General features: G+C 48.0%; 1 protein-coding gene across 1 annotated transcript; it reads right to left on the bottom strand.

Annotated features, from left to right (window-relative positions):
* Positions 1-527: 527 nt before the first annotated feature.
* radil (Ras association and DIL domains) lies at positions 528-20,084 on the bottom strand (the record flags this gene model as incomplete). The annotated part of the gene is given in 20 exon segments (XM_079758978.1): positions 528-627; positions 873-1,012; positions 1,806-1,945; positions 2,880-3,207; positions 4,023-4,249; positions 5,658-5,808; positions 6,825-6,997; positions 9,584-9,707; positions 9,881-9,997; positions 10,675-10,787; positions 11,358-11,509; positions 11,846-11,883; positions 12,667-12,797; positions 12,919-13,085; positions 13,087-13,703; positions 13,993-14,190; positions 14,863-14,978; positions 16,094-16,201; positions 19,025-19,526; positions 20,001-20,084. Coding segments are annotated over 20 exon segments (3,726 nt in total).
* Positions 20,085-24,910: the final 4,826 nt, after the last annotated feature.

The raw sequence follows: 24,910 nt of genomic DNA, 5'->3' as shown, positions 1-24,910 counted from the left end.
TATTCAGTGCCAGGGGTCCTTGAGTGTTGCAGACCAGAGTTTGTGAACCACTGCTTTAAACCTCCTCAACAGACAACAACCTATCATCCAAGTCCCTCACTTGTGTCATCACATGGTCCTCTCAAGCTGTGGGACTCCAAACAGATACAGGGAGGGGCGGCAGTTTCTGCAGAGTGTAATCTCCTGATTGTGCTACGAGTAATGTTCACATTCATGATTTAATTAGGGTGTCTGTGTCTGTGTGTGTGTGTATGTGTATGTTGGTGTGTGTGTCTGTGTGTGTGCACATGCAAGCTTGTAAGAGCACATTAAAATGAAACCTGGAACACAAAATGCGTTCTTGTAAATATGTACCCATATATGCACACACCCCGCCCTTACCCATAGAGTATCCACTTCCTGTTTCCTCTTGGATGCTGTGTGGGTACAAAACATTTGCTTGGTGTGTGTGTCGTCTATGTGTGTTTGTGTGTCGGTGTGTGCGTGTGTGTGTGTGTCGGTGTCAGTAGGCAGTCTCCGTGTGGCCATTAGCAGGAGGAGGCACTTATCTTCTCCGAGACCTCCAGGTCAGACTTGGCCACCAGGAAGCGCAAACGGCCTCCTCCGAGTCGGATCAGATCCACCGCGCTGGGGAAGGGGGGACGGGGTGGGGGGAGGAGAGTCTGGTTACACGCCACTCAGCACAGACCACGTATGGATGGAGGAGCGACACTGTCTGCGCCTCCGGGCTCTGATCAATTGAGGCCATCGATTGGAATAACCAGCGTTGAGGATTCGTGGCCATGCGGTCTGACCAATGGCGACAGGGCCCTCAATCAATCACACGCTACAGTGTTTGGGTCGCCAGTCACGGCCTCATGTCGCTGACTTACCTCTGGTAGTCCGCGCCGATCAGGCTGGTCCCGTTGACGGCCAGGATCCGGTCCCCGATCCTCAGCCTCCCGTCGGAGGAGGCGGGCCCGTCAGGGATCAGGGTGCGGATGTAGATCCCCGGAGCGTTCAGAGGGGTGTGCTGCAAGGGGCAGACGTTGCACGATGTGAACCTCAACCCCACTGGTCACCCCTACTGGAGCCAGAGCTCTTATAGATAAGAGGGCGATGCCACTCCCATAGACCGCATTGTGACTGCAGGACTGCAGTGGGAGTAGCTTGAGCCTCAGGAGCTGAGGGCTGAGCAGTGTAGAAGTTATATGTGTGAATGGAGCGAATAATGATGAAAGAGACTGTCCACCTCGATTAGCTGCACTGCTGCGCTGCGAATAACATCGTCTGCTAGATAGTGTGAATATACATACAAACATGCTACACAATTGGTTGTGATATGACCTACATTTCAGAGCTGATCCACTGGCACTGAGGCTACATTATGTTGATTGGTTAGCCAGTGAGTGCCAGAGCCAGAGTGATCACTGTTACCTTAATGTAACTTCATTGTAACCTCAAAATAAACTTAACTGTAACCTCATGTAAACCTTACTGTAACCATACAGTTACCTTATATAACCTGACTTTTACCTCATTGTAAACCTTATTGTGACCTCACTGTTACCTCATTGTAAACCTTACTGTAACCTCACTGTTACCTTATTGGAAACCTTGTGTCACAGTAACGTTTAACCTTTCTCTCACCTCATTGTAAACCTAACTGTAACATAACTGTAAACCTTACTGTAAACCTACGGCTATCGATCAAAGAAACCTAATTCAGTTTGTTGACGGGGAAGTTTGGTACAAAGGTCGCTCGGAGTGGGGTTAGTCTGTATGTGTGTATGTGTATGTATGTGTTTGAGTGTGTGTTTGCTTACCAAGCCGTCTATGAGTCCCATGCCCAATCCATATGGCCCCTTGTCCAGCTCCACTACAAACACCACACACAAGTCATCAGGGAGGGGAGGGGCGCCAGGGGAGGGGACAGGGAAAGGAAAGTCACACCCACTAACATACCCTGCAGGGAAACACACACAGACACAGATACACACAAAGACACAGACGCACACAAACACAGACACATATAGACACACACACGGAGACACACACACAAACATACACACATAAAACACATGCACACACACAGGGTCTGGCTATAGGGTCATTCTAAACACACATTGACTGCTAGAGCATTCCGGCATATATCAGAGGGACAAGACAGTGGGACGTGTTCACCACACAGGGAGGATGTGAAAAGGAGCCTACAGACTCTAGCAGACGCATGCAGAGGTACACAGACAGAGACTAGACAACACAAGGAGTGCACTACCCAAGACAGCCAGCAGAGGTCAAACTCACTACAGAACACATTACTGAATGGCCCATCAAAAGACACTACATTTTATAGTCGAACAACTGATAATGCTCTTAAGTTACACACTTACTCAACTAACATAACACTAAAATAACTAACATAACACTAAACAGGATATGATATTAACACCACTCTAGTGTTTCAAAGATAAAGCCCAATCACCCTTCACCTGAAGTTCCCGTCTGGGATCAATAAAGTATGATCTTATACCGTAAAATTGATTTAAACATTCTCTACATCTTTCGGTGTTTCGTGTGAGTTGCTACATAATTCAAACGCTAGATACACGCTAGATGAATTTCAGATCTCACAACTCCCTGATGATTCCTAATAGTGAGAAAATCTCTCTAAAACATTCTGATAGCAATCAATTTGAAATTATGCACCCAGTCTCTTTATATAACCTCCAGTGTTTGCTTTAGGTCAATCCTTCAGGCCTACGATACTATATACTATCAACACGATGAAGATATTATTGGACTGCATGACATCCCCACATATGACGGGATCTTTCTGAGTTGCTGCACTTGATCAGTGCTTCAGAGAAGAGCACATCCCCTGCCCCCGCCCAGCATACCTTCCAGTCCGTTGGTGATCAGCCCATTGCTCTTCTTGGACTCCGCCGTGGTCCTGCTCATGCAGCCGTTACTCTGGGGGGCGTGGCCTAGCACGGGGCCCGGCCCGCCCCCGTCGGGGTAGAGGGGCGTGTTAGGCGGCGTGAGGAGGCAAGAGAGGTCCGCATTGGCTGGTCGAGGGTGGTGGGCGGTGCCGTTCCTCCGGAGGCTGCTGTGTGATTGGCCGGGCGGTCTGTCCCGGGCTCTCTCCTCCGCGGGCTCCGGCGGCCCCGTGTCCCCGGGAGGGGGGCCCGACCTCGGGCTGCTGTTGCTCGGGGGCAGCAGCTCCCTCTGGGGGGCACAGATGGAGAGCGGCGGCGCTACGGCCTCAGGGAAACCCACCAAGGATCCGCTGACGTTGATTCTCTATTAAACCTCCTTTTGGCACTCAATGCCGCTTTAGCACCGGATGCTATTCTAGCACTGCGCATAAATGTGCCATGAATGTAACATCACTTCTTAATTAGCGTAATGTTGTAATGCCAGCAGGAAAGGAGCACAGAGGAGTGTGCATGTGTGTGTGCATTAGGTTGCAGTAACACTTGGGATTATGGTCCAGTCAGCCGTTCCTACTAATGAGACAGCCTGAAGACTAATCAGATTAAACATGATTTAACCATGTCTAGGTTTCTGTGTGTGTGTGTGTGTGTGTGGGCATGTTTGAGCATGACCTTTATGTGTGCATGCATACACACACTCGTATACCAACTTTTTGTGAGTATGTGTGTGTGTGTGTGTGTAAGTGTGCATGTGTGTGAGTATGTGGTTGTTTGCGAATTATTTTCCTTTCATCTGGGGGATTATGAGGACCGTAAGGACCCACAGCTGCTGAGGCACATGGCCGGGATTACCGGCTAGGTGTGTGCAAGTCCACACATTACGCACAAATATGTAATCTGTGTGTGTACATTTATGTGTGCATGCATTTCTCTCTCTATGTGTGCATGCACGCTTGTGTGTGTTGATGTGCTTATATATATGGGAGGGGTGCATGAGTTTATGTGTGTGTGTTTGTGTGTTTGTGTGTGTCTGTGTGTGCGTGTGTGTGTGTGTGTGTATGTGTGTGTGTGTGTGTGTGTGTGTGTGTGTGTGCGTGCGTCACTGACCTGGACCTCAGGCCAGTCTGCGGTGTTGGTGCCGTTGGACTGCGTGGCCACGCCGGGCCCGGGCCCCGGGGCGTGGCCCTTGGTGCGCAGGCCCCACAGGTAGTGGCGGATGTACAGCAGCTGGCGGTAGAGGCTGTCCTCCACACAATCGCTGTCCAGGTCCACCCTGAAGCCGGCGCTGGGCAGCACGATGGGGGGGTGGTTCTCAAAGCTCTCCAGGAGGTCCACTGTGGGAACAGACCGGAGGGAGACGTTATCCCCCCGCAGCCTTCAGACACAAGGGCCGGTCAGAGGGCCTCACCGAGGCTTTGGAAAGCACCAGGTCACCTTGGTAAATGACATCTCAAGGATAATCGTTTCAGAGAGAAATGGATAATGGAAAACCCCAGAACTAATAAGCTATTAAATGAGGGACAAAATAAATCCTGCGTTATGTTCACACACCCCAAACGTCTGTGGGTTTGAGTCGATCAAGACATGGATCAGGGTGACTGCTGTCGGACCTCAGTTATTGTATCAGATTTGTGTGGTTTGTAGAAAACTATACAAAATTAAATTCTGTACTATTCATAAGATGGAATAAATACAATATCTGACACATCCTTAATATTAACCGTGTACATTTCCTGTAATACTATCATCATTGATCCTGATACTGCTTTATTAGCATGCTTATGCTTCTATTGACTTGGCTTTTTGGCTTATTAAAATATAAGAAGCATATTAAAAAGAAACCAAAAATCAATTTGCATTCCTATCTGTTTGAAAACTCCATCCTTCAGCATTTCAATCCCTAGTTGCTGTCCAAAGGGGAGGCACAGTAAACAGTGTCCTTGGAGTGGGAAGGCAAGGCAATGTGCAATGTCTACAGACACAGAGACAGAGGCTGAACCTGCAGTTGCATTTTGACACTAGTCATCACTTTTTCACATTTTTCACCCTACAGACCTTCCAAAATATCAACTGAGCCGTGAATGGGGGCTTTCATCCTTAAGACGAAGCACACACACACACACACACATGCTTGTGTGTGTGTGTGTCTGTGTGCTTGTGTGTGTGTGTGTGTGTGAGTCTGTGTCTGTGAGTCTGTCTGTGTCTCTGTCTGTGTGTGTGTGTATGTGTATGTGTGTGTGTGTGTGTCTCTGTGTGTGTGTCTGTGTGTGTGTGTCTCTGTGCGTGTGTGTGTCTGTCTGTGTGTGTGTGTCTGTGTGTGTGTGTCTGTGAGTCTGTCTGTGTCTCTGTCTGTGTGTGTATGTTTATGTGTGTGTGTGTGTGGTTGTGTGTGTATGGTTGTGTGTGTGTGTGTGTCTGTGTGTGTGTCTCTGTGTGTGTGTGTGTGTGTGTCTGTGTGTGTGTGTCTGTGTTGGTGTGCGTGTGTGTCTGTGTGTTTGTGTGTGTGTGTCTGTGTGTGTGTGTGTGTGTGTGTCTGTGTGTGTGTGTGTGCGTGTGTGTGTGTGTCTGTGTGTGTGTGTCTGTGTGTGTGTGTGTGTGTCTCTGTGTGTGTGTGTGTGTGTGTGTGTGTGTGTGTGTGTGTCTGTGTCTCTGTGTGTGTCTGTGTGTGTGTGTGTGTTTGTCTGTGTCTCTGTGTGTGTCTCTGTGTGTGTGTGTGTGTGAGTGTCTGTGTGTGTCCCCTACCGGTCCGGTATATGTATGCCTCGTCCTCACTGTTGGGCTGCCAGGCAGGGACAGGCCCTGTCTCGGCGGTCAGCTGGTACTGGGTGAGGAGCCGGTGCATCTGGACCGGCTTGAGGCTGGGGTGGTCACTGGATAGGGTCCTCCAGCTCAGCTATGTCCCCACGGAGACACAGACACACGTGCATGCACCCACACACACACACACACACACACACACACACACACACACAAGCACAGACAAATGCAGACAGGCAAACAAACACACACATGCATACACAAACACACACACATGCAGACACACATGCAGAAAGACAGACAGACAGACAGACAGACAGACAGACAGACAGACAGACAGACAGACACAGACACACACGCACACACAAAACACACAGACGTCGTGAGAGGGATGGAGCTGAATTTACAAATGGTTAAATGATGCATTCAAACTTGGGAGTCAATTGTGTGTGTATGTGCATGTGTGTGTGTGTGTGTAAATGCATGCGTCATTTACGTTACAGAAATGAGGGAAAGGCCTGGTGACCTGAAGCATTAATTTCAACCCCCTAAAACTACAAACTGAAGTGTCCCACCTAAGACTGGTGTGTGTGTTTGTGTGTGTATACTGGCCCTTCAGCGACTGCAGCTCTCTAATGGAAGCGATGGTATAATTAACCTCTGGTAAGTGAGGCGTCCTTCCAACACGCTTTACGTTAGACGAGTAGTTAATCATAGCTTGTGTGGGTTTGTGTCTGTGAGTGTGTGTATGTATGTATGTATGCGTGTGTTTTGTGTATGTAAGTATATGTGCGTGTCTGTTCCCCTGTGTGTGTGTGAATGTAGCAATTAATTGCATATTAATAGTGATTAATTGGCCTCTACAACTCGCTAATCGTGAATTAAGTACACCTTTTACATTCAAATCAGACTAAAACAGCTGCAACTCAAGAAGAGCTTTTTATTAATATGATATTTTTCCATACGTGCCTCAGAATAATCAATTGAATCAATAATCTGTTAATCACTATGAATAATCAAACTTAATATTTTTATGTATAATACAAAAATATATACCTATACACATACACATATTTTGTAGAATTCAGTGTTGCTTTGGATAAGAGTGTCAACCTCGTGTTAAATGCCGTGTGTGAGTGTGTGCATCCCTACCTGTTTGAGCTGCTGCGGCGGTGTGGCCAGGATGGACACGATGCTGTTGAACTTGGTGAAGAACTTGTCTGCGAGGTGGCCCAGACCAGACCTGCTGGCCCATTCCATCAGCATCCGCACACACGCCTGGATCTGCAGCACCTTGGAGCGCTGGAACAAGCCCCGCGAGGGCCCTGCACACACACACACACACACACACACACACGCCCGCACACATGCACACACACGCACATACACACGAACAAACACACACACACACACACACACACGCACACACACGCACACACACACGCACGCGCGTGCACACACAAACACACATAAAGGGAAAAACAAAAACATTTAATTTGGGTAAAAATATTTACATGTACAGCAAATGGGGATGGTTTTACAGACACACACAAACACAGATTTCCAACAGAAATCTGAATGGGGCAGAAAACGATTAGGTCTCTGTCTTAATGTGCTGTAGGAGGCCCTGTGTGTGTGTCTGTGCATGTGTATTTGGAAGATTATGCACCAGCATGTGTGCTTCAGTGAGGCAGAGAGAAAGAGAGTAAGAGAGAGAAAGAGAGAGAGAGAGAGAAAGAGAGAGGGAGAGAGAGACAGAGAGAGAGAGAGATAAACAGAGAGAGACAGAGAGAGAGAGAGAGAAAGAGAGAGGGAGAGAGAGAAAGAGAGAGGGAGAGAGAGACAGAGAGAGACAGAGAGAGAGATAAACAGAGAAAGAGAGAGAGAGATAAAGAGAGAGAGGGAGTCAGAGGACGTGTGAGCTTGTCTATGTGTGGACTCCAACATAATGGAGGCATTCATTTTTAATCAGCCTGATGTCAGAGTCATTGAAACAACGGCGGCTGCCCCTAACAGAATACTAATGGAGCACTAGAGGAAGGTGGCCCTGCGGCTCCCTGCGACTAGTCTCTCAGGGTCCTGGGCCCTCCGCTGGCCAAACACAACAAGATCTATTCCTCTCAGAGGGACACTGAGGGAAGTGCAACCGTAGCCTACAACGGAGACGGAGGCAATCGAATAAAGTGCATGCAAGGTCAGCCCATATGTTGAGGGTGTGGGCGCATCTTACATGCAGACACACACACACACACACACACACACACACACACACACACACACACACATATAGAAACCCTCCCCACCACAAACACATACATACACACACACACACACACACACACACACACACACACACACACACACACACACACACACCCCCACTCACACACACACACACACACACACACACACACACACACACACACACACACACACACACACACACACACACACACACACACCCTAATGCCCTCGGCGACCCCTAAAGGTAATAGGCTTATGTCTGGCATAGAGTAGTCTATGTGTGGGGCGACGCCATACAGACAGAAGCACTCTTAACTTCTTCAGTGGCATTATGCTTCCTAGCCAATCATTTACGTAAGCTTATCGTGTCACACACAACACATCCACCCAAATAACAACATCTCCTCCAGTTTTAGTTGTTTATAGAAGATATATTGTCTATATGTATATGTGTGTGTGTGTTTGTGTGCACAGCTCCCCTGGTGAGTACTCTGCAGACAGCCAACTGCCAGCGTCAGCACTACCTGAAACAAACTCTCTTCACTGTTACCATGGACACCATCAGGAGAGAAATATCAATGCGCGACAAGATAGGGCGAGCGAGGCGAGACAGGCAGAGAGACAGAAAGAGAGAGAGCATTAAGACAGCAAAAGGGGAAACGACGGGAAGGAGGGGGAGGAGAGGAGGAGGAAGAAACCTGGGGGGTAAGAAACACAAAGAGACAGAGGGAGGGAGAAAGAGCTTATAAATACATATGGATTTTTCTCCCTCACCCTTTGTCTTATCTCTCTAGTCTCCATCGTCTAATGAAGACATATGGCAGGTTAGTGTCGACACAGACGTGTGTATGTGTGTCCGTGTGTGTGTGTGTGTGTGTGCGTGCGTGTGTGTGTGTGTGTGTGTGTGAGTGTGTGTGGGTGGGAGAGACGGCGAGAGATGTGCGAGAGGCAGAAGGAGGCAGAGAAAATGTGAGCGTGTGTGCAATTGCAGGTCTTATGAATATGTAGGAGGGCAACAGCACCAGACTGGTGTATGTAGAGAGAGCATCAGAGTGAGGTGGGTTTATGGTAGAGAGACACAGAGACAGAGAGCGAGAGAGAAAGAGAGAGAACGAGGGAGAAAGAGAGGGAGGTATGGAAGAAAGAGCAGTAAGCTACATATAGACAGCCGCAGGTTATAAACTGCACTTGTATTTAGTAAGGTAATGATGGCAACCAAAAATACTCTCGGATACAAATTGAACAAACGTCAGTCCTCCACATTGAACCATCCTCATCGCTCTTTTATTGTGTGTGTGGGGCGGAGAGGGGTGGGGGGGGTGGTGCACTCTAAAGTGAGAGAGGATGTGGAGGAGGTGAAAAGGAAGAGTAGTAGACGAGAAGGAAAAAGTGCACACTGCACAGACGTGAAAATGACATTAGTGTCAAGGACAAATATGGGTTTCTCTCTGTCAAACTGCTGACAAGGACAAAGCCCCCCAACACACACACACACACACTTACACACACACTTACACACACACTTACACACACAAACACACACACACACACAAATAAACAAACATAAAAGCCCTGTGGGAGGTCTAATGGAGAAGAATTGCATCGAGCAGCAGTGTGTTTGCGTGCGTGGGTGTGTGTGTGTGTATGTGTTTGTTGTCATGACCTACCTTTGTCCATAAGCTGGTTAAACAGTGACACGTTGGAGAAGAAGAACAGATAGGCAAACATCTGAGCTTGGATCTCCGGGTGGACTTGGTACCCCTGCAACAGCTCCTGGGAAATCTGGAACACCTGCACGCAGACACACACACACACACACACAAACACATATTTTGTTGCTTGTCCATGTACATTTTTTCATGTTTTTCTTTTTACCTCTGTGTTTGTGTGCACCTGCATATGTGTGTGTGTGTCTTTAAAGACGTGCTCATTTGTTAAAGACTCCTGTAAGTTCTTGCACGTACCTGTAGGACCCTGCGAACTGGTTCAGGAAACCCCTTGCCTCCTTTCCAGCAAGGCTCTGAGTTGTCTGCTGGGAACGGGTTACAATCTAACAAACCTGGCAACACAACATATAGGGACTGGACACACACGCACATCCACACACAAACAAGACACATACACACACGCATATACACAGACACACAAACACACACACATATACACAAAAAGCTCAATTTAAATGAATGTGCTATTTCCACATTATCCCATTATACTCGTTACATCTCCATTACACTCAATATCTCCTAAAACATTGTTGTAGAGGAAATGATGAAGATACAGATATGATTAACTGGGGTGTAGCCCTCATTGTCAAAGATGCTGTTCCCATCACAATGTCTTCAGAATATTGATTGGATGAGGTTTAAATCAGGTTAGTGCCGTCCATGTAAATATAGCCACCGTTTGTTTTCAAACACAATTGTGAAAGCGGATCTGTTTATGTTCTTGTGGAGGGGGGATAGGATGGCAAAGATTCTGTATGTGTTTGTGTACTTGTGTGTATGTGTGTGTGTGTGTGTGTGCATGTGTGATGTGTGTGTGTGTGTGTGTGTTTGTGTGCGTGTGTGTGTGTGAGAGCGTTGGGGGAGTTGTGAAAGAAAATACATTCAATAATTTACGATATATTTATCCAATAATGTATGATATTTTCCAGCAGTGTCTTCATTCCATCTTCTCAGCTCTGTAAATACATCTTCTTACAGAGACATAGGTACATCACTTATAACAGTTAAACATACGCATAGTGATCGGTTACCTTGGTGATGTAGTACACACACTGCTGAAAGGTGTACATGATCACTTCCTCTAAGATGGTCATGGCCTCCTCATTGGCTGATATCGTTGCTGACAGCAATGACTCCTTTGACCCTGGACACCAAGGAAATGATACGGTTAACAGTTTATCGGGGACACCCAAGGGTAACCAATGTACAGCTTGTAAGAGAGGGAGAAAGAAAAAGGTTAGATTGAGCTACAGAGGGGGCGGTAGAGAGAGGTTGGGATGTAGACAGACAGAGAGAGAGAGAGTGAGAGAGTGAGAGAGAGAGAGAGAGAGAGAGAGAGAGAGCGAAAGAGAGAGAGAGGGAGAGAGAGAGAGAGAGAGAGCGAAAGAGAGAGAGAGAGAGGGAGAGAGAGAGACATAGGAAGAGAGAGTGAGAGCGAGGGAGAGAGAGTGGGGGATGGAGAGTGACAAGAGGTAGAAGGAGTTCTAGCGATATGAGGAACTACGTCAATGTAATAATGACTTGAGCCACCGTGGGTCACAGCGTCTCACTGGGGAACTATATGTGTGTTGAGCGAGAGAGAACGGCAGAGCGAGTGAGAGGAAGAGCGAGAGTGTGAGAGAGAGAGGGATGAAGGGAAGGACGTAGAGAGGGAGTGAGAGAGAGAGAGTGGAGGAGGGGATGGATGGAGGGAAAGGTAGTTTGAGGTGTGTACCTTGTAGTGTCTCTATGCTGTGTGTGTATGCAGGCGCCCGCTGTTGTATAAAGTAGAGCAGCTCTATGGAGTTGGACATCCAGAAGAAGATGGTCTGGAGGTCTGGCACCAGGTCTGAGATGCTGAGCAGAGACAGGGTGGCTGGGTCCTGGCTGCACACACACAAATGCAAACACACACACACACACACACACACACACAAACACACACACAAGCACGCATGAACATACGCATACACACAAACGCACACACACATATTAAAATATGATAATTTTGACCATAGGCATGTGGACAGTAATAATCAAAAGAATATTAACGTGGATATGACAAATGTAAACAGATCCACACACTACAAACCATACACGAAAACACACGTGCACACACACGTCACAAACATAGAGTAAACCTAGTTGGTAAACCCACTTTCTCTCTTGCTCTCTCTCTCTATCTCTCTCTCACACACAGACAAGGTGGAATTTGATACTCACTGCTGAGCTTGCTTCTGTGCCAGCTCTTTTGTCTTCTCCTGCAAGTGACGCACGCACACACAAACACACACACACACGTACATGCCCAGACAAAGACACACACACGCATACACACACACAAGCACACACAGTAATTAGGTGCTCATCAAATTTTCATGTCGGTCGGACAACTGCATTTCTTCAAGCTCCCGCTGAACTACTGACTAATACATCAACCATACAGTTGCACATTGTGGAAGAGAAAAAAGGTTTGTGAGTCTGTGAATATGAATGAATACCGCATAACTACGCTACAAATCTGCACACAGACATGAGCGTACAGAGCACAGGAACTTGGTTCGGTGTTCGGCGATGGTGTTGTCATGGTGACAGAAAACTGGCAGCAGACAGGAGTAGTGGATCAGGAGCCATCTGCCAAGAACCCTGGGCTGGTCCGTCCGATGACACAGCAAACAGCCCGCACAAATAACACTTCCCTTCAGCGTTAAAGTGTGTGTTCATGGCCTGGCAAGCATGCGTGCCCTTTACATCGACACACATGCGCCCGCCGGATTCGCCTCTCTCCAACTGCTCGCACAAGCGTGTAACACCGTACCTGTGCAACATGGGATACGCGGAACCTGTTAACTTATTCACCTGACCCCAAATGAAGACCAAAATAAATGGCTGACCTCCTTTCGCCTCCGGCAATCACCTCGATTGGAAGCTAAACGAGCGTGCAAAGACGCACAAAAAACACACTGACACACACACACACACGCGCGCGCGCGTTGACACACATACAGATACACACATGCGGTGGGGTGCGACGGGCCACTGACCCACGCGATGGTCTGGATGCGCCGCACGATCTTGAGCAGCAGCTTGCCGAAGCTGCCTGGCGGGAAGGTGGAGGCCGAGTGCTGGATGCACAGACACAGCAGGTAGGCCGGGGTCAGCTTGTGGTCGTCGCCTGGTGCAGGAGGAGAGCGGGAGTCTCAAGTTTACCCGCACTACAGAATCCAGTGTGTGTGTGTGTGTGTGTGTGTAGGAGTTGTCATTGTGATGGACGGGATTCAGAAGGACACACACACCTCCAGGCTCTATGAGGGAGAGGATCCGGCTCAGCAGCTGGTCCTCGTGGGCCTGGTCAAAGTCCAGCTGCAACCGCCTCTTCTGTCCTCCTCCTCCCCCTCCCCCTCCTCCTCCTCCTCCTCCTCCTCCTTCGGGTCCTGCCAGGTACAGGGCCCCTCCCCCCCCCCCCGCGGGGCTTCACCAGATGGGGTTTGAAGCTGCGGCGCACCGCCGGCACGCTGGACGCCTCCTGCGCCCCCGGCCGCTCCCTCAGCACAGTGCCGCACATCCGGCAGATCTGCTCCCCTCCTCCTCCTCCTCCTCCTCCTCCTCCTCCTCCGTCCTCTCCTCCTCCACCGCCCCCGCCGTCGTAGAGCTGCCCCAGGCTGCGCAGGCGTGCCAGCGTCTGGGCGGGCAGCGCCTGGGCGCCCGCGGGGTCCTTGTACAGGAAGATGTAGTGGGCGCCGAAGGACAGCAGGTCGCCGTGGCGCAGCGCGCTGGAGCGCTCGCAGCGGGCAAAGTTCACCAGGACCCCCGCGTGGGGGAGGGGCTCCACCGCCACGTAGAAGCGCCCGCCGCTGCCGCCGCCCTCCGCCGGGTCCTCGCCCGGCTTGCCGCCGTTGGCCACGCATTGGCCGTGACCGCCGCCGCCGCCGTTGCCGTGGCGACGGGGCAGCGGGACGCGCCTCAGGCGGCAGTGCAGGGGCAGGATGTCGGGCGAGGAGAGGCAGATGTTGGGCCGGGCCGACGGGGTCTCCTGGCCCACCGTGTGCTGCTCCCGGTTCAGCAGGTACACCAGGCAGTCCTGGGGGAGGGGTATTCATTCTATTTATATTTAAATACTCATCTTATAGCCGATGCATTCTAGATTTCTATTTTATTATCCCTGAATGCAGACACCAGCAAGATCAATCCCTTGTACATTTGTCATTAGGCAAACACATGATGCATGAGCGTATCTGACGACATCTCATAAATGGTGAATTCTATATACACATGCTACATGGTAATCATTGCATGACTTTTGATTGTAGCGCTGCTCTATGTGGCACAGTGCTCCTCCGTCACGCCGCATCCATCATCCCATGCCTCACCTGTTTGTTGTAGCCCTGCAGCAGCAGCAGGTGGGGCGACTGGTACAGGGAGTGCTTCACATCGCCACCTCCCCCCTGCCCCCCCTCCTCTTTCCTCCGCCCCCCCGAGCCGGGGCCCTCCCGCTCACGGCCCCCTCGGGCCCTCAGGGGCCCCGGCAGGGTGGAGTAGTACCGCTTGGGCTCCTCACCCAGGTCCAGCTATACACACACACACACACACACACACACACACACACACACACAAATGCACACACAGACGCGCACACCCACAAACACACCCACCCACACACACACGCACACAGACATGTGCACGCAGAGACGCACACACAAACGGATACACTCACATACAGGCACACGCACACACACACACACACACAATGGATAGTTGATACACAAGCATACAGGGTTTTAGTCCAGTAACATGAAGTCTGTCCAACTCTTAATCCGCACTCTCACACAGGGTTCCTCAACAGTGGACTAAGATCCATATGGTCTGGAGGTGAAGACTCTCCAGGAAAGCGATTTATGTTTGCTGTAGTACTACTGTTGCAATTGGGGTGTAGACATGTTCTATTGGCAGGTCAATACGTCTTAGGCAGATTTGTTTCTTTGTATTGACGCGTATAAGCTCTTCATTAAATGAAAATCAGGGGTCAAGTCAAGTCCAACCCGCTTTGATTCTTCCCACAGCTACTCTGCATTCCTCTCTGGTGGCATCGGCACACCTGGTCCTTCAGCGCTTAACTCGCAACGGGTTTTGACTCCCAAAATAATCAAATGTGTTCTGCTTTTAGTGTCTTTGGAACAGATGGTGGGCTAAGTGAATGTAAACAGGGAATGTAAATGGCGGTGGTGGTCCTGAACACCCACCTGGTTGAGGCTGGTCTCGCTGAGGCTGCGGCAGAGGGAGGAGCTGCCCGGCCTGGGGAGGGTCAGGGTCCCCTTCGCCCTGTTCCTCTGGAGCTTACGGGCCTGGGCATTGATATCTGCAGCCAGCGAGACGGACAGAGAGAGACAGAGACAGAGACAGAGACAGAGACAGAGACAGAGGCAGAGAGAGACAGAGAGATGCAGAGAGAGACAGACAGAGAGACAGAGAGATACAGAGAGAGACAGAGACAGAGACAGAGACAGAGACAGAGGCAGAGGCAGAGAGAGACAGAGAGATGCAGAGAGAGACAGACAGAGAGACAGAGAGATACAGAGAGAGACAGAGACAGAGGCAGAGACAGAGACAGAGGCAGAGGCAGAGAGAGACAGAGAGATGCAGAGAGAGACAGACAGAGAGACAGAGAGATACAGAGAGAGACAGAGACAGAGGCAGAGAGAGACAGAGAGATGCAGAGAGAGATGGACAGAGAGACAGAGAGATACAGAGGGGGACAGAGACAGAGACAGAGACAGAGGCAGAGAGATGCAGAGAGACGGACAGAGAGACAGAGAGGGAGACAGACGGAGAGAGAGAGAGACAGGGAGTTACATAAGGAGAGAGACCGAGAGAGAAAGAAAGAGAGAGCAACAGAGATAGAGAGAGGGACAGAATGAGATACAAAGAGAGACAGAAGACAGAGAGCGATAGAGAGAACGAGAGAGAGAGCGAGAGAGATCCAGAATAAATGGTTTGTTGTGGGTTGGGCGGGGCGGGGGGTAGTCAAACATTTGGTCAGGGGGAGTCAGCAGGACATGAAGCAGAGGAGTAGAAGATGTACGCTGAATGAGATCTTGGACGGGGGGGGGGGGGGGGGGGGGATTTAGGAATACTTGACAAACGGACAACATTTGGGGGGGTGGGACAAACACCAGGCTGTGGAGACTCGGGATAGGCTGCATGGTATCACATGGGGCGCCACACACCGCACCGGCACACAGTGGGTGTGGTGAAATGCAAATCATCCCTCCTGTCATCCATGAACTTGAGACAACGATGCGATGGCTCTCACGCAGCCATGCCCCCTGCCCCCCCCCCCCCCCTGCCCCAACACTCACACACTCATTGGGTGATGGGGTGGTAGGGCACTGGTGGTACAAGGTAGGTAGGTAGGTAGGGGTGGTCTCCATGGCTATGACTGACAGGCCAGCCTACCTGACGGCCAGTCCCCACCTTTAGAGCCGGACTGTACCACCCGACCGGGTCGAAGGGGGGAGCTCCTGTGTCTGCCCAGCCCAGAGCGACCCATGAGAGCGGCCAGGAATTGGGGGGTTTTGGTCCCTACAGCAGGGTGGGGGGAGGGGTTAGGTGGAGGAAGGCGGAGAGAACAGTCCCCACAACACCAGCCCCAGACTAACTCCCACACACACAAGCCCACACAGACAGACACACACACAGACACACACACACACACAAAGAAGACATGTACACAAACACACAGAAAACATAAACACACACCACATGACAAGACATGCTCACACAGAAGAGCAGAATGGAGCTTTGTTGTTAGTCATATCACATTGGCAAGCAAGAGATAACTTATTCAGAGATATAACTAAAGGTATTAGTGTAGGATTTTCTCCTTAACAGCTCTGGAATCCTCACACGAAATAAAGAAAACAGCTAATGTTGATGATTATTGTTAAGCTAACGTCATCCTAGAAGAACTAAGAAGAAATTTGTCCTTTGTTTACAAGGACATTTTAAACCTTAAAAAAACCTTTAAACCGCTTTCATTTTATGTTGGGGAAAGACACACTTAACATAGTGATGCGTTAAAGTGTGGAGAGTTTTGCTACCAAAATAAACTGACTGAGATGTGTAACTTAAACACACACCACATGACAAGATTAGTGCTGTATAAAAAAAGTTGCCTAACTTAGGCTGTTACAACAGCGCCCAAAACTGTGAGAGATTCCATTCAGGAGAATCCTACACAACATGAAAGTACCTTACAGATGCTATCTCCTTTAAATTAAGTTACGAAACATATCAGTATACAACAGTACACAGTACACTCACATGCACATGCTCAGAAAACACACAAACACACACGCATACCAACACACAGGGTAAACAAAAAGGAAACAAGAAAAGGATATGCTCCGAGGGTACAGTATTTAAGGAAATACTGTAACACAACATAGCAAAGGTTAGTGTGAACATGAAAAGAGTGAAAACGACGCGTAACCTAGCGAAACACTGAGCTTATGTATTGTAGGTTCAACAGCAAGGTAGTGGTACACTCTCAGACAGTGTTGCGCCAAAGTGTACCAGACTCTGCCCTGGGGAATGGAGGTTTCTCTTTTTAGACAAATGATACTGTCTGGAAACATCCTAGGAGCCCAGTTACTACAAGTCCTCTGATTTATCCTAACATCAAACGCACACATATCACCGGCTCCCAACTCCCTATTTACTCTCCAGTCACAAAGTAAGGAACTCAATGTAAACACGACCACAATGCTGTAAATGCCAAGTCCAAAATGGTTTGACTCAAGTTGTAGAGCATATTAGACCTCGTCATCAAAGCAGGCGTAATATGGAGCAAGTAATAATTAAGATGGTTAACAATCTTTATTGCTTCATGGTATAGTTTGCATGTCAGGCTGAGCATGCACACACATGGAAATTTAGTTTATTTTTATAAATCACCAATGCTTAAAGTTTGTCCACAAGGCTTGCTCTAATGATCGTTCACACATAGACACAAACACAAAAGGCATACACAAGCAACACATAGCATAAGCAAAACACAGCCGCAAGCTCACAGAGACTAACAACGACACACTTTCACACACCGGATTGCAGACGTGGAACTACAGCCTAAGTCCCTCTAAGCCTGTTTGTGTAAATAATGTGAATTATGTCACATTTTGCCAAGCGCATTAACAAGAGACTTTAACGAGATCAGCTGTAGAATAGTAGAATAATCCATCTAATTTTATTGCTTTCGCTGCACTTCTGTGGTAAAATTATAATAAATCACAGTTTATAAAGGTACCATAACAACAGCTATCTTGTATCCTGCGTACCATACAAATATTCTCAACTATGTGAGTATTTGTATCGGACGGAAGTGATATTCACTGATATGTACTAATAACATATATTTATAATAACTTTATTACTTCGGTTTGTTGCACCTTCTTGATCTACAGACCTCACCAGTCGTAACCTACAGACGTTTCCCCACTTATAGTTCAGAGTACCACGGTAAGAAGTGGCACCCACCATTCTCTGGTGAGCTCTAAGAAGTCATTCTTGATACAGAAGAGTTTAAAGTAGAGCTCAAACCACAGTTTGGAAAAGCATCAAAGGGTATGTTAAAACCTAAATAAACTTGTGCTGCATAATCCTAAGAAATACCAATACCTACTAAGCCTAGGCCCCCAACCACACAAGCATTACACAGAGGACATGAACTTGTATGTAACTGTATGTGTTAACTCCTGCAGGCTAATGCTCTCCCTGTACAAAACAGCTAATTGTACATAACTGACGTCTTATCTACCGGGGAATTGCTGAGAGAGAGCATAGCTCTGTGCAGTGAACCTTAGAGAGGCCACAATGTGTGTGTTCTCCCCATCCTATTCTCTCCTCCATTCAAACAGACACACACATGGGCAAGCAAGCACGCACGCATGCACGCACGCACACACACACACACACACCACAAACTATTTTCTGCTGAGCAGAGATTAAAAACCAGGTACCTTGTGATGATAATGTGCCAACGCTATTCTAATATATCTGTGTGTGTGTGTGTGTCGGGGGGGGGGGTGGGTGGGTGTTGGGGGGGGGGGGGGGTGGTGTTGGTTGAGTGCAGGTGTGAGACTGCAATGCTTGTGTGTGCCTATGGGTGTGATTAAGTTTGTTTGTGTCTGTGTGAATGTGTGTATGTGCGAGCAAGCAGGTATGTGTGAGTATGCCTGTTTGTGTCTTTCTGTCTATGTGTGCGCGTGGGTGTGCCTGTGAATGTGTGCACGAGCCAGCCAGCCAGCCAGCCTGCACGAGTGTGCTTGCCCGTGTCCGTCTGTCTGCGAGTGTGTGCGCTCGTGCCAGTCTGCGTGCGTGTGTGTGTGTCCGCGGCTGCGTCCTCACCCGCGGTGACCGTGTCCTTATCCTTGGCGTTGAGCTCCTCCACCTCGGCCCGCCGCCGCAGCTCGAACCGGCGGGCGTGTCCCTCGCGGGGCTTCCACAGCTCCTGCAGCAGCAGGGGCTTCTCGTTGTCCCCCATGGCGCGCAGGCACTCCGTCCTCCAGCCCACGCCGTCCCCGCTGCCCTCCAGGCGGCCAATCACGTCGCACAGCACGTAGGAGTGGGCGGCGCCCTTGTTGAGCGAGTAGCGCTCCAGGGCCTCCTTGACCAGCTCCTGGGCGCTGGAGCGGTGCGTGGCCAGCACGCTCTTGTAGTTGGCGCCGGCACAGATCTCGTCCCCGAAGATCTTCAGCACGCCGGGGGCGGAGCTCTGCGTGGACAGCTCCGCCGGGTCGTCGGCCGGCCGCTCCGGGGGCTCCGCGTCGGAGCAGCGCTCGCCGCGCGCCGCCGGCACGCCGTTCTCGGCCGGCACGCGGTCCCGGTAGCTCAGCGTGCGGTACAACACCTGGTGGGGGGTGGGGGGGGCAGACAGCACATGCTGAGTGAGTGGCGTGGATGAAAAGTCAGCCGCACACAGGTTTGACGACACACAGGTTTGGCAGCGTACAAACAGCTGGCAAACCAGTAAAGGCAATAGTTAAAGGGGACATGTTATACCACCGGGTGTGAGAGAGTGATTAGCCTTACAAGCCGTTTCGAAAATCCGCCCCATGTGACATCACTAGCGGGCGTGTCCACCTAGATCTGTGCTGGATAGATGAGCAACGTTTACTTCAGTCCACTGGGTAGGCTGGTAGACTGATCTATCCAGCACAGATCTAGGTGGACACGCCCACTAGTGATGTGATACGGGGCAGATTTTCGAAACGGCATGTAAGGCTAATCACACTCATACCTGGTGGCATAATAAGTCCCCTTTAAAGTTATGAATGATAATGTGTGTGCGTGTGCGTGTGCGTGCGTGCGTGTGTGTGTATACCTGGGTGAAGGTCCTGCTCTGGCGTTTCAGACGGCTCTTTGACGGCAGGGACATACTGGCCCCCGAGGAAGAGCCGTAGAACATGATGCTGCTGCTTCTGCTGTCAGACCCTCGACAACTGGAAAATATCACACACACTCACCTTAACAGTTTGGTATTCAAACAACACACTCAAGAGAGACAGACTGTATCTGTAAACTGCAACGTAAAGGTTTATTTCCCATGCCAAAAAGGCTGTTTGATTTGAATTGACAGACAGAGAGGGTGAGAAACCCATAGACAGCAAGTGTGAGAAGAGAGCAAGAGAGAGAGAGAGAAAGAGAGAGCGAGAGAGCGAGAGAGAGAGAGAGACAGAGAGACAGAGAGAGAGACAGAGAGAAAGAGAGAGAGAGAGAGAGAGAGAGAGAGAGAGAGAGAGAGAGAGAGAGAGAGAGAGAGAGAGAGAGAGAGAGAGAGAGACGGAGACAGAGACAAAGAGAGAAAGAGAGACTGAACGAAAGAGCAAGATTGACAGAGAAAGAGAGATTGAGACAGACAGAACGAAAGACAGACAGACAGACAGAGAGAACGAAATAGGGGGGAGGATGGACGGAGAGACAGGCAGACAGACAGATGAAGCTAGTTTGTCCGGAGGGAGATGAAGTACCTGTTAGAAAGTGACCCTGGGGTGCCACAACGCTGTTTTGGGGTTGAAGTCTGGAGGTTTGGAGTCAGATGTTGCTCATGTCTCAGACTGTCTTGTAGCCCTGGCCGGGAAACAGAGCAGGATGGTGTCACTTTTCAAACAAACCTGAAACCTGCACTCCATCTAATCCGACCAAGGTGTTCATTTATATTGTATCCTATCAGTTCTTAAACTATGATACAAATTCCAGACTATGAGTATATTTGTTTCATATTTATATTTTGCTACATAATAAAAAACAAATGTAGGTCAAATTGTCCATTAGGCTTTTTGCAAGTCTTCACAAAGCAGATGATTTTGCAGATAACTAAGGCAAATTCATATTTAGAAGTGCTAGTGACTTTTTAGAAACTTTCATGTCTTGAAAACCTACTAAAATCGGTAACCATAGAAACCATTCTTTCTGGGTCAAATGCGTTTCCCTGTCTGAACATTGGGTTATCTTTGGACTGTTACAAAACACAAGAGAAAAACAAAAAGAAAAAGATAGAATATAACTATTAGATAGAATATAACTACAAAGTGAAGTACACTTCACTTTGATTAGGTATTATTATTATCATTATTATAATTATTATTATTATCCATTATGAATCCTCAAGCAACCAGATACCTCTAGAATGATTTTTTTTAATTCATTATAGTATGCTGTTAATAGCAGCATACTTGGCCTTACCAGAAGGATTTATGTTCCTTTGATACAACGCTTTGTTCTTTTTACAAACCTGAAAGGCAGATTGAAATATGTTGACTTTGCAAGCATTGGTGGGATAACGTGACTATTTTAAATACTCGCTAATCCAGAGTAATCTGGCTACTTGGCCGCAGTTATCTCAATCCATGGGCCAACAGACCCCTGGCACACGCACACACACACACACACACACACACACACACACACGCACACACACGCACACACACGCACACACACACGCACACACACACACGCGCGCACACGCACATTCACACGCAAGGACACAGTTTAAACAACAGAATGACCCGCACGGGGCCACCAAACAAGGCTACATTTTAAAGTCTAATTAAGTCAATTAAGGGGCAATGTTTACTGCGCCTTTTGTGTTGCTATTTCGTGAACGTCTGTCCTTGTGCAGAACGCTCGAAGGTCAGCATTAAACCATGCATAATACCAAATTAACTATAATATTGCACGATAACAAGAGTTGGCGTGTTGGTGGTTCATTTGACATTTATTTACGCCTGTTCGCTACTTATGTGGCAGTTTGGTCGTCAGTAGCAACCGCCAGCGCAACAAAAGCTAGTAGAAAATTCAGCCGTGGCGCGAGCGAGCCATCCGTTAAACTCCACCGACGTAACACCGCTGGTGTTACGGCGGGGTTTCCCGTGCTCGCAATTTATTTTAAATCATTTATCACAAGTTTATTTGTGCATTGGATATACGGTTAATAACACAATACTGTGGGAAAAAATAGGCCTGTTTTTAATTGGAACCTAAGCAGTAATATCGAATCTAACTGGTCGTTATAAATGGATTTCGGTCTAATAAGCTCAGTAAAGTTGATGCATGACTTCCATCAGTTTGGCTATCGGTGACTAGGTGAGCCCCCGAGACAGGCGTCTACCGGGTGTCTATTGCATGTGTAGTGGTGGTCTACTCACGCAGTCTGCAATGCGTGGTTCCGCGGTGCTGGGGAATCCTGGGTGTCGCTTTAATTCCATCCCACTTTAAACATACCACGCCGAGTCATACGCAACCCATAAAACGCCTCTTTATGCCGAGCGAAACATAGTCCAACGCTTATAGTGAGTCCTCAGCCACCACCCTCGTTAACTTGAACTATAAGACACCATTTATATCCTCTGTTTCCATTTGCACATCACACAGTCAAGTGGTCCAGCAATACCTACTGCCTCCGGCGACCGCATTCCAATTGACGCTAGCTCAGCCCCGAGTGGGAGCGGAAACATCCGAAGATTTCAGACAGGTCTTTTTCTCGGGTGCACCTGCTATGTCTGCAACCTGGGCTAATATCTCCGTCTAGTGGAGAACAGATGTAACAGCAACAACGCGTGGGTAGGTGACGCGCGGATGTATTTTAAACTGAATGACGCTCCGAGTTTTCTACTGTTACGTGATGATATTTACGATATTGGAAAGGAAGGAACTTAAACTGCAATAGGCTTGGACTGATGGACTAGTTTAGGGGATTTTTGGCTTTAATTGCATAAACTGATACTATTGAAGTCAAGCAGGCTCATGACCTTCTTGGAAAAACATACATAATCTAAAATCGAAAAACAAATAAAACCTTTCACAGGGAAGGTATATACTCATGTAAAAGACCTTTATTAAAAGACAAAAAATACAAAATATACAAGAATTGCTGGCATCACATAGTAATCACCAACATGTAAGCACCACAGACACAATGGCATTTGAAATATGGAAAGGAGCGATAGTGGGGGTAAGGGGAGACAAAGAGAGAGAGACAAAGACAGAGAGAGAGAGAGAGAGAGAGAGAGAGAGAGAGAGAGAGAGAGAGAGAGAGACAGACAGAGAGAGCGAGAGAGCGAGAGAGAAATCAATAGTTGGGGTGCAGACCTGGTCAATAAGACTTTTCAAGTTGCCTATATTAGATTTTTTTTACCAGCATTTGCAACTCTAACATTAATACTTCATATTCTGCAGCAGGTTATATTAACCAGCCTGACCAACATCGGCCAGACGAGTGGCGTCAAGAGAGACAGAGCAAGAGAGAGCGAGAGTGAGAGCGAGAGCAAGAGAGAGCAAGAGCGAGAGAGACAGAGGACAGACCGAGGGAGTGGCGGTTAATATAATTAGTGTCTAAGCAGAACCGAGACAGCATCCTATGGCCCAAGTAATCACCAGCAGCACTAAGACCACAAGAAGCAGCAGACTCCAGCATCGTAGAGCATCAAGAAATACTGTGCATCGTAGTAATAACTATAATTATAATAATAATGAAGATACAAATAATTATGATGATAGCCATGATCACAAAGGCTTCATAAAGGGCTTAGATCACCACGGAGATGCAGGGCCCTCACGTCATAAGATAGACATCGTGGCCCCATTAGAGCAGAAATCCATTCAGAAGGAGTAGCCTCTGCATTCTGGGGTCCAGGAGTACATTATCCCTGCACAAACCTTTAACCTTCCTATAGAGTACAGTATCAGCACTTATAGAGGGCTCCATCATCTCACCACACTGACTGGAACGAACAGATCGTTTTAAACTTCTGGCAGTTGACAAGAAGCAATGGATCGTCCATTAAAAGATGTCAGTATGTCAGCATTGCATGTAGAGAGTCATTCTCCAATGGGTTTTGCCCGTGTCTTAATATAATAAACAAGGGACAAAACGAAAAAAGCCAGTTTACGTACAATGCAGGCGTGGTACACTATTTAATATTATTTTAATACTATTGATAAATACTAAAACGTCTGTACAGTACTTACAAAAAACGGATACATTTGCCATGATTAGAGTTATTTTAAACAACAAATAAAAACGGTGTTTACTTTTTTTTGTTTTTTTTCGTTTTTCAAAAAGTACACATAGTATTTGGTCATGAAACAGTTAACTGGAATGATTGAGTTTGAGTCTCTTGTTGTCTGGGTGTGTTCAGAGGCAGTGAAGCAGCAGGAGGGAAGGGGGGGCTGGGACAAGGGGGCTGGGCATCGGGGAAATTGATCGCTCAATCCATTACATACTCAATACACAATGTTGAGATATGTGCAAAAAACAACAACATATCAAAGCTTCTTAGCTGTCAATACACATGTAGACCAGCATGTATTAATGCAAGCCTTTACATTTGAATCAAGAATAAAAAAAACAACTCAATAAGCTTTCTTCTTATTATGTTATTATCATAAAAACATTTTTTTTTGTTCCAACACAAAGTTCACTGTAGACTAAAAGCAGACAGACTCATCATAGTTTCACAATAGAACCTTGTAGAATAACAAAATAAAGACAAAAGGAACAAGTGAGGCATTAAAAGGACATTTCCTATGCCTTCAGACAATACATAGGTGCTGTACAATATGACCCAGCTGTAATAGCCAACCTAGTACTTGCTAGTACATTCTTTCTTGGCAGTCACGCTAGAGCAGTGAGCTACCACTGTTAACTAACTCTCTGTCAGGCCCCGATCACACTGAATACTTTTTGAGCAGCTGGGGTGGTGGCGTCTATCTTGCTATTGTTATCCATGGAAA

The sequence above is a fragment of the Pollachius pollachius genome, assembly GCF_949987615.1.
Source record: "Pollachius pollachius genome assembly, chromosome: 2".
NCBI lineage: Eukaryota > Metazoa > Chordata > Actinopteri > Gadiformes > Gadidae > Pollachius > Pollachius pollachius.
This window is presented reverse-complemented; position numbering and strand designations above follow the sequence as displayed.